The sequence below is a fragment of the Chanos chanos genome, chromosome 3 (genome assembly GCF_902362185.1).
Source record: "Chanos chanos chromosome 3, fChaCha1.1, whole genome shotgun sequence".
Taxonomy (NCBI): Eukaryota; Metazoa; Chordata; class Actinopteri; order Gonorynchiformes; family Chanidae; genus Chanos; species Chanos chanos.
In genome coordinates this window covers 32,834,384-32,844,620 of record NC_044497.1, presented here as the reverse complement: position 1 = coordinate 32,844,620, position 10,237 = coordinate 32,834,384, and the positions used below count along the sequence as shown (strand labels likewise).

The 10,237-nt window shown below is 39.4% G+C and overlaps 2 protein-coding genes across 3 annotated transcripts; one reads left to right on the top strand and one right to left on the bottom strand.

The window, feature by feature from the left end:
- Positions 1 to 768: 768 nt before the first annotated feature.
- On the bottom strand, positions 769 to 7,868 carry slc35h1 (solute carrier family 35 member H1). Of its 2 annotated transcripts, none has more exons than XM_030768659.1 (10): positions 7,673 to 7,868; positions 6,992 to 7,155; positions 6,735 to 6,885; positions 5,915 to 5,978; positions 5,652 to 5,724; positions 4,433 to 4,601; positions 4,085 to 4,168; positions 3,742 to 3,917; positions 2,862 to 2,991; positions 769 to 2,415 (listed from the first exon to the last, which is right to left on the bottom strand). In XM_030768659.1, exons 2-10 carry the CDS (start codon positions 7,100 to 7,102, stop codon positions 2,285 to 2,287), a joined length of 1,089 nt encoding a protein of 362 aa, XP_030624519.1. In that variant the 5' UTR covers positions 7,103 to 7,155; positions 7,673 to 7,868; the 3' UTR covers positions 769 to 2,284. The 2 variants fall into 2 exon arrangements, with proteins under 2 accessions (XP_030624519.1, XP_030624518.1); XM_030768658.1 differs by having other exon boundaries at positions 7,694 to 7,868.
- A 324-nt stretch (positions 7,869 to 8,192) lies between these two features.
- On the top strand, positions 8,193 to 9,646 carry taf13 (TATA-box binding protein associated factor 13). The gene has a single exon (XM_030768549.1). It carries the CDS (start codon positions 8,347 to 8,349, stop codon positions 8,719 to 8,721), a length of 375 nt encoding a protein of 124 aa, XP_030624409.1. The 5' UTR covers positions 8,193 to 8,346; the 3' UTR covers positions 8,722 to 9,646.
- The last annotated feature ends 591 nt before the right edge of the window (positions 9,647 to 10,237 follow it).

Here is a 10,237-nt window from a genome sequence, read left to right as displayed (position 1 = left end):
GGATGAAAGGGCAAAAACAAAACGTTGCTGAGCACAAATTTATCGATCATGACCCTAACTTTTTTTTTAATTGTCCATCCCTCTCGCTTTATTGGAGTTTTTCGATGAGTACTAGCGTTAACGAGCCAACGAAACTGGTGAACGCTTATAGTATCAGCAGTGTCTTCCCATAGCTGGTTAAAATCAATCAAACAAACAAACGAAAATCGTAATAAGGATCTTGCGCCTCGGATTACTGCTTTAGCCTGAAGCAACATGCATAGCTCTGTGATGATTTAAGAAACTATGTACTTTGGAGGAAAATGGTTTACCTGAAGAGCCGAGCCGTAGTCCAATACTCTGAGGTGAAGCGCACATTCCACAGGTAAAGATGTCAACACGCACAAGCTCCTTCACTTCTTCGATCTGATCCCTTATCAAGTGCCTAGATTGGTGGAGCAAGGTGTGAAATTTGATACTAGTCCTCTGCCTTCCTACTCACCAACATGGGCGGGGGAATATCTTGGAAACATATAAATCCTCCTGGGACGGGCACAGATGTCACAACATGCCTTCGGAGGGCAAGGTGAACCATGCCCAGTAACTATAACAATGGCTTTAAATGTGATGATAAAGAATCTGGTGTCATCTCCAGTGTGACGCTTCGTTTAGGGATATAGTCTAATGAGGCTATTTCTCAGAAACATACCTTTAAAACGACTGTTTGGAACAAAATTTTTTATTTGCTTGTTTGTTTACCATAATGACAGTATTTTCAGCATTTCACATCTGTTTTGTATGATTCAGTCCTAAATTCTTAAACAGTAGACAAAACCGCACCTCTTAATCCAAAAAGTAGTTAGAGTGCACCTCAGTTAAATCTGCTCAGTTAACATTTTTTAGCAATGGTCAGTTAAAAGCTCAAAAAATTAAAACTGGTTCCATGTACACAAGAGGATCTAAATTAAATAGAGAGTTTTTTCAGTGTAATTATCACAATAAGTGTAAAATATCAGATCTGTCATCAATAAGCTGTTTGTCCTGTCCATTAAGATCCACAAGATGGAGCCATTTCTACAACCTTTACAACACCGACTTCATATCTGGCCATCTCTCAGTTTTTAAATCTCGACGTGTCATCCTGCCAAGTGGCGACTGTGTATCCATCTAGAAAATGATAATGTAGTAAAAAGATCCTTCCATCCCAATTCATTAAAAATGACTTTGCATTTGCTCGTCCACGGTTTTCCTCACTTTTGAATTCGTGTTTGATTCCCCGAGGGCGGGCTAATATCTTGAACAAACTCAAATAAACCCAATCAGGTTCACGAACTCATAAATTATCCCATGTCTTCCGTCCAAACTCATCCACTCTATGCGCGTAACAACCTTAATGAGAAAATTCAATTTTATATGGTGCTCTGCAGAGGTAGTTTTCAAAAACATGAAATTTGATTTAAAGGAGACCAGCAGGTCAAGCACTTGAACACACACAGAAAGGGTTATGTGGATTGCTAACAAAGGCTGTGTGTGTTTGAAGCATGTATGGTTTTTCACTGTGGGCCTTAGCCTTTCGCCACACTCACATCAGCAAAACTTGTCGCAAACAGGATGTTTTGGTGCAATAACACACTAGTAAAGGGGATCTGAACATTAAAAATACACCTACTGCGGCAATAATCAGTTTCTGCCCTACACAACTTTAAAATTCTCTCTGAAGGAATCATTTTTTCCCATTACTCTTTTATGAAACATAAGTCAAAGACAAGACAAAAATAAAATCACCTCCTTAAATTTACTTCAAATTTAATGCTGTCATTTAGTTGAGCAGTTCAGTACAACTGAGCAAACCATGTTAAAGTCACGTTAAGAAAAAAAAAAGAAGCATTCATTACTAAAATCAGTTGATGTCTTTGTTTAAATTAACATGAAATACTAAATTAAGGCCACTTGGAGCTTGGTCCTGAGTCCTGAAAGAGGAATGGGATCCTAAGACATGATCAGCTTTTAAAATGTTTTTCCTCACACAAGTCAAGGGAGAGGAAACTTCTGTACCTCAAGAAGGTCACAAAAATTACTAAAGAACATGTGATGCCCCATCACCACATGTCATGTGGTTTAATAAGTCATTGTCAGATGCTTCTTCCTCGAAAAGATCCTAAAACTGACTGTTCCTCAGTGTCAGCAGCAGCCAGTGGGAACAAGCCATGAGATTGTGAAAGAGGGTAAGCAATGACATTCCCAGATCTGCCTCTGCTGTCCAGTTACTGGGAATCTTCTATGGGACCATCATCCGCTTTCTAATTCAGTGACAGATCTCATGTTCCTCGTCTTTATCGCCATCTTCTTCTTCCTCATCGTACTCGTGTTGAGCGATAAGTGGAAGTTCAAGGTCTGAACTGTCTTTGCCAGGTTGTTGTCTCAAAGAGGTGTTACCTGGAGACAAATGTTGTAATAAAGGTTTCAAACATGATACAGAAACATGAGAATGTTGTTTAAATGTTCTCAGTTAAAGCGATGTCTTTGACTTTTCTCTGAGGATGACAGCAACATCTCTTCAGAACACTGTCAAGTACTCTTTTAGCTAATTTATCCTTCAGTGACAGTAGGGAAAGACCATATTAGGACGTTAATACACTGTCAAGATTAAGTATTTAATTCAATATACAAAATAAAACATCCAAATTACACCAGTAATATTCTGAAAATGTCCTTAATAATTAGCCCTAGCCCTACAGTAATTCATCTACAACACGTATGTGTTGTCTGGTGAGTACCCAAATCATGAATTCAGAAACAATGCCAGTCAATCTGATGTGTTGATTCAGTGCAGGCAATAGGGTTTAATATTAAGAAAAGTCTGCAGTGAATGAGGCACATACCTTTGTTGTAGTACGTCTTTAAACCCACGTGCAGTGAGATACCGGACAGGCAGACAACAAAGCCAAGCCAGTTTACTGCACTCATTTTGTCTTTCATAAACTCTACCGCTAGCAACAGAGTACACACCTCCTACAGAGAACAGGAGAATGTTAGGGACAATTTAAAGAAAAACATACATTTCTTAAATAAAAGTTTAAGAAAGGGAACTGTGTAGGCCAACACAGAGCATCAATGAGCTGAAATGTCATATTATAAAGAAAAAAGAAAAAAAAACAGAGCTAGTACCAAAGGAGGAAAGAGCTGAATGTTAAACAGAGAGATAGATGGTGTTTGGAACTGGAGAGGTGAAAAAAGACCCAAAAAACAAAGAAGAACAAAGAATTTCATAAAGGCTATGAAAAAGAATACACAGGTGGAAAAAAAAGAGAGAAATAGGGAATGAGATGTTTACCAAAATACTCGCATCAGTAGAGACAAATTTAGAGAGTGAGGCACAATTTCTCAGCTCTAGTGTTCCGGATCCACAGAGCGACATGTTTTTGCCCTTGCTTTGGCTCGGAGTGAGCACACTAGAATCAGCAAATCCAGGTGTGCCCCAGTCCTGGGGGGCTGAAATCCTATGAGCTTTCATATTAACCTACCACTTGTCATCTTCAGTTGGCTGAAGAGTGTGCACACCTGTTTCCCAGGTAAAAATCAGCCTCTAATTAAGATCTAAGATGAAGAGTAAGTATTAGGACACCGGCCCCCTTGGACTGGACTTAGTCATTCCTTGAACTGATCAAAAGCTTGTTGAGTAGTGAACAATTTTAAAGCATGCTGTACAAAAGGCCAGTTGAACTGTTGTCCTTAGGAAAGGAAGTGAGAAACAATTCTCACCTTAAAGATCCCTGCGATAGAGAGCGTAAGGCTGGATGTACGGGAGACCAGAAGGAACTCCGAAAAACCCAGGCCAAAGGCCAGTAAGCCACCCCCAGCAAGACTCAATAGGATGGGCACCAGAGTGGAATACTCCTTCGGATGGAACAGCTCATCTGATTTAGTCAAATTTAGTCCTGTGAAAAAAAGTGGGGATGTGCAAATGAAAAACAAAAAAGGATATGTAAGTAAAATGTGAGGAAATTAGATACTTGTCTTTGGTATGAGTGTTTGATTCAGAGGGTTTAGATTTTTCTCTTAGCTTGTTTTTACTTTTTACAGATATTTTCCTTATTTAACTCACCCTCATTGTAAATGAACAAAGGAAGAAGGCCCAGGAACATGATGGGCTGAAGATGATACATAGTGTCAACTGGGTTTTGGAGACCTGAATGGAGAGCAGAAATGAGTGAACAAGGCAGATGAACATGAGGACTAAAAAAAAAAGAGGGGTTTGTCAGCAATATTGCTTTGCCAATCTGAAGCCTGCATAGATGCATAATTGATGGGAGCATTCCTGACTACCATGGGTAAATATGCTGAGGGAATTTGTGGCTGCTGCCACAGTCCAATTAAAAGATGTAAAGAATTCCTCAACCTTTGGCTCTAGTATCTTAGTAACAGTTTCTTTTGGAAGGTTTCATAGACTGACCAAGCTCTGCTTTCTGCATGAGGAGCTGTGTGAGGGTCCAGCGGATCCCACCGATGAAAGACGCCAGTAGAACCATGATGAAGCCCTCCAGGTTGAACTGGGTCGATTTCAGAGTGAACATGAATAACCCAACCGATATGAGTAGCACCACTAGAATAAGGAACGGGTTCTGTAAGAGAGACAGCCTCAGCATGTTACTGATGTGCAACTGACACGCAACACTGCAAAACACAGTGAACTCACAGCAACACAGAGACACTCCAACATGCAGTTCTGACTATTTTGTTGTTCTTACACACACACATACACAAAGCCAATGCAACACCGACCAATTGCTTCAAGGAAAAATCTGTGGCATATCACAGAAAGAGAAAAAAAAGAATTTAAAATAAGAAAAGCACCTGGTTAGCCATTCATCCATCATGAGATCTTAATGATTTTCATCTACTTTTAAAAGGTAAAGTGCAATTATACCAATTAGCACTAAAATGTTCTTTTACATAATTTGCATTAAAAGCCGTAATGATTCCTTTTATAGTGAGTGGCAAAAGAACACTAAGCTCAAGGGGCACATTCATTATTACCTTCCTTTGTAACTTTCAGACCTGCTGACTTGCATTGCTATATGTGACTTTCTGAATTCTATAATGACACCCTGAGAATTCAAATGACCTCAGCTGGAAATTTGGATGTAATACTGGAGGGAGATTAAGGCAGGGACACAATGTTCAGAATACAAAATCACACACAAGACCAGTTGCCCATTCTATAATATTATATGTTTCTGTCTTGAGACTTCTCAGGCATATTTCCATATCATTTCTGCAGAACAAGCCTGACACGCTACATTATAACAATTTTAAAATTCTACATTTTGAAAATGCCATTTTATTGGATCTACATGAGAGTATTTTCTGTTTTTTTTTTTTTAAATCCTTTCTATTTTACCCAATCCTTTTTTCCCATGTATTATATTACTTGCATTACACTTTTTGATTCATTTATTTGTCTACCATTTGAATATTTAATACACACAACATTACAGGGTTAACATCTTTGTTAGTGTGATACTATCTCATAATGAAGATATAAGAGCGCCACTGAACAATGAGTCCTTCCTCTGACTACGACATTGGTGACTGATTCCCTTCTGATATGATCTGATTTGATTTGATTTGACAAACCTTAAAAACACAATGCCACAAGTTGCGTAACTCACCGGCTCCTCCAGTTTGAAGATCAGAGAGAAGAAAAGGATGAAGAGCACTGCTGAGGACTTGGTCATAGTGTATCTGAAACAGGAACGACGCCGGGATAATGAACTAGCTCGAATGTTCTTTTTATCTTTTTAAACAATGGCAGTTTCTTCCAGATTTTAACATCATTCATCAGCAACTCAGCAACACCATAATGATGCCTTGAGTGTTTACGCAGTGATTTGCTTTCTCCCTCTGTTTTATCTGATGCATTACACATACTTACAGGCTGATAGTGATGAAAAGGAAGCTCCAGTTGGATAGTCCAATGTCCAGTGCGGATGCCAAAGCTGAAAAACAGACAGATTCAGTGAAACGTAAATACATCAACTCATGTCCTTACAAAAAAGGCAAATTAGCCTTGATTTTCTGGCTGAAAGGTTTGCTAGGGCCTTTAGTGTTGAGCATGTTTCTTATACAACTTTTGCCTAAAGTGTCAAATTTGTTAACATTTTTCAGTCTGTCTCCTACCTCAAAACATCTTACTGGAATTAACTAAACAATAAGCTATAATGTACTACAATCGTGGAGTGCCACTTAAAACTCACTCTACACGTTATACCTATCCTAGAGTGAAGTTTTGTTTCAAGATCATCTACCTACATTAAACTGAGCCTGAAGCTAATATAGTCCTGCTCTGAAGGTGGGCTAAACACAGCCTTGAAGGGCCAGGCTTAATGTTCTATGTAAAATTTTGATGTCAGGACAGGCGCATCGGTGCCTGGGAGCCTATATAAATTTCAGGCTGGAGATAGCATTGAGTAAAGGCTAACAAATTCCACTGTAAAATAGTTTCCATACATAATACAGTCAATTAGACCTTTCAAAGGAATGGCTTTATTATCATGTGAATTGTCCCTCAAGCAGCACAACAAGCAGAAGCCACAATTTCCACAATCTATGTGGACTTCAGTCTGACACATGTCTCAGTTCCTCTATGTGATAACAAACAGCTCTACCGGCTTTTAACCTTCCTATACTTACGTTAGATGTTTCGTTTTTTGAATGCATGTTGTGAAACCAAAATCATAGATGTGCACAGTTACCTGTTGGGGCCACTTTGTAGAAGTAGTCTTTCCAGCCAATAGTGACCCGTGGCTTTCCTGTCCATAGTTGCATGGCACAGCGCGTGATGGTGGATAGACAGAATATTACAACAAGGTGGACCAGTGTCATGAACAAGGGAAAGTGGAAGTCCTTGAACAAAGAGATAAAAAAGCAAAAATCTGTTATAAGAGAGAGAGAGGGAGAGAGAAAGAGAGAGAACGACAGAGTAGATTACAGGGATGTCAGTGAGCCAAACCTGCGTTAGCCACTTGTTGTAGAAGGTTATGCCTATGGAAAACACGTAGTAAAAAAGCACCAAGCCCACGGTTCGGAGTGCTCGCCAAATAAACTGGACCGGGCATGCCATCCTGACGCTCCAGATCGCTCTCCGTACTCCCCAGTTACTAGTTAAATCATATCCTGCCACACAAAACAACGGTCACTTTAAGCCATGTGGAACAACAGTGTGGTAACAGCTGGACATTTAAAGTGGCACAGATCGGTAATGTATCCTGAACGTGTTTGTTTAGTGTGATAAGAACACAAGTATCCCATGGTTCGATGCGCGTTGGCCCAACTGTGTGATTGGCCCGATTTAACTATACATATGATCAGTTCTTGTATTGTACATTAATGTTGAGTTAATTCGTTGGATTAGAATGAATTTCCAAGTACGAAGCGCCAGTTAATTGTTGCTGAACTAACTAATTTACTAGTATCTAACTTAAAAGACTGAAGTTAAGAGCAATTCAGCAAGCGAACTTTCTTGCGTTAAGTCGAGGGAGTCTAATTACTAGTGACAGGCGAGACAGGTTGACAGCACGGTCACTGGTTCCGAATGTTGTTTTCTTTGGCTAATTATGTTGTTTCCTGTGCTGTATCAATCAGCACAAGACTGTTCAGAATACAGCTGGCTAGCAACACGCAGTTTACTCACAGGACTATAGGCGTGCCTCACCTCTTGGTTGTTCACGAATTAGACATTGTTAACCGTGAAGTGAATTAAGGCTATGTTATCATTTTGACCAATCTACAAATGCTACGAGTCACAAGAAAGCGTTCCCATAACAAGTCTGGTTCATACGCGCCACAACTTCACTTCTCAGCAACAAGCCAGGTTTGAGGTCTGTCTGTTGCTGGCAGACACACTTCCCTGACGTGTAACACATACACACATGCAATGCATCCCGGGAAAACTTCAGAGAATAAATTTGGAAAAGAGGCAGTTATGAGGCAAGAGGGACATTTTATTGGCTTTTACAGCAACATTACTTAGTGTCTTTATTTGCCCATAAACAATAACGTGTATTTTGTGAAATAACGTAGCCCAGGCTGTCCATTAATGCTGAGAAAATCATACATCGAGGCGTACTCCAAAACTCTAGAGGGCAACACATATGATTCATGCACCCCGCTAAAGCTTAAAACGTCACAGGCGGAAGCGTGATTTGATCGGACCCTCGAGAAAATACTCGCTGTTAAAAGTCAGTCGCCTGTAATTTTTCACAGAACTCTGAAAGGTTTTGACGGGTTCAAGAAACTAAATTTAAAACTACAGGCGGTGAAAGAAGCTCTGTATCTAAAAGCCCTCTATATTTACTGGAGCCGAGAATGGCAGATGACGAAGAGGATCAAGGATTTGATGATGACTTGGATGAGAGCGGTAACGGAGCTGATGTTGGCCATGGCAAAAGAAAGAGGCTGTTCTCCAAAGAACTCCGCTGCATGATGTACGGATTTGGAGATGATCAAAACCCGTACACTGAATCAGTGGACATACTGGAGGACCTAGTGATCGAATTCATCACCGAAATGACACACAAGGCGATGTCCATTGGACGTCAAGGCCGTGTTCAGGTGGAGGACATCGTGTTTCTCATCCGTAAAGATCCAAGGAAGTTTGCAAGAGTCAAAGACCTTCTGACCATGAACGAAGAATTGAAGAGAGCACGCAAAGCCTTCGATGAAGCGAATTATGGATCCTAGTCTGCGCAATGACTGTCCACAGAGTTTCCTGTCACCTACTTTTAATTGGAGTGCATTAACATTTACGGGTTTAATGTTTCTGTCCTTGGGGGAGGGCTAATCAGCTGTTGAATTGTCCTTTTTATTTAGTTTTGACCTGATATTGCATTCTAAGATGTGTCTTCTACGAGTAGCTTCGACTGATACCTCTGATATGACAATGACAATAAAATTGTATGCTAAGTTTTTTGAGAACACAGCAGGAGCATTTTCTTGTTATTCATAAGTAACGATCATTCAAGCACTGTTTACAAGACTAGACATCAATGAAAGCAGTTACGTGAAGCAATTTCAGCAAGATGCTACAGATGTTACACATAAATCACGACTGGCAGCAGTTTAAAAAGTGTCAATTTAATGTGATTTTTTTGGGGGCGGGGGGGTCATTTTCAAGTAGCAGAGTGATTTCAGTCAAATTGAGGGTGAAATTGGACGAACTGAGAGAAGGTACAATTTACTGATAGCAGCCTCTTCTAAAAGTTATTACAGCCTCATAAAAGAATTCCAGAAAAGGCGGACCTAGTGTGTTCTTTGCAAAGAACATGCTCAGGTCAATTCATCACAAAGTCATCCTCTTTGACCCTTGGTGAAACTGTAAAATCCTGTTTTTGTGAAAATGATACGAAACAAACTTTACTCAGGCTAGTATGAAGAGGACTGTCAAACATGCTTGAAAACTCATGATTCTGCTTAATTATAACTACAAATATTGGCCAATTATTACTGAGTACATAATGCAGCTCTTACTAAATGTTTCAATGCTGTGATATCTTTTTATTTTATTTCTATTTTTTTGGTAAGGCCCTGAAAACACTGCTTTTTCACTTATGGAACTGAAGTGATTGTTCACAACTTGTGGAATAAAGTCCAGAGTGAAATGGCAGCAGATATGACTCGTACATGTCCCTTGCCACATTTAGACCCAGCCTCAACTGCTTAATAATCAAATTCAGTTGTATCATAAAAAGACATTCATTCTGGTTGGAGCAATGCGTCGAATCTTTGAAGTAATCTACAGAAACATTTTTTATCAAGTGATGGAAGAGCAAAAGCAGTATTTGTATACTGGCTCCACAAATTGATACACTTAAACAGAATGCAAAATCCAGTAAAGACAGAGGACAACATCCATTGAGGTCCTTAAAATAATGGTTACAAAATAAATTTGTCTTTAATTGGGGCATTTACAATAATTTGAGAGTTTGAAAACTTCTTTCTTGAAACTCACAATTAGGAGAAGACAGAATATGGCCATCAAAAGTTGGGCAGGAAAAAAAGAAAAAAAGGTATTTTATTGCAATATACCTCAAAATAAAACCTTACAGACCATCAAAGCTTCAGACAAATTAAGCAGAAGTGTGTGTTTTATTAATTTATTCTGTTGTTTCAAGCATTTGATCTTAAATACAATGAGATGGTAGTGATTCTGGCATTGGTCTAAGCAGCGATAACAAGCTGCTGATCTAGACTATATCTA

Bases quoted from the DNA above. Each gene is read 5' to 3' on its own strand.
- slc35h1 (XM_030768659.1), bottom strand. From the start codon at position 7,102: ATGGCATGCCCGGTCCAGTTTATTTGGCGAGCACTCCGAACCGTGGGC. The intron at 2,992-3,741 runs GTGAGAATTGTT...TGTTCTCTGTAG, and splicing joins CTATCGCAGGGATCTTTAAG to GAGGTGTGTACTCTGTTGCT. The intron at 2,416-2,861 runs GTATGTGCCTCA...ATTTGTCTCCAG, and splicing joins AAAGACGTACTACAACAAAG to GTAACACCTCTTTGAGACAA.
- taf13 (XM_030768549.1), top strand. From the start codon at position 8,347: ATGGCAGATGACGAAGAGGATCAAGGATTTGATGATGACTTGGATGAG.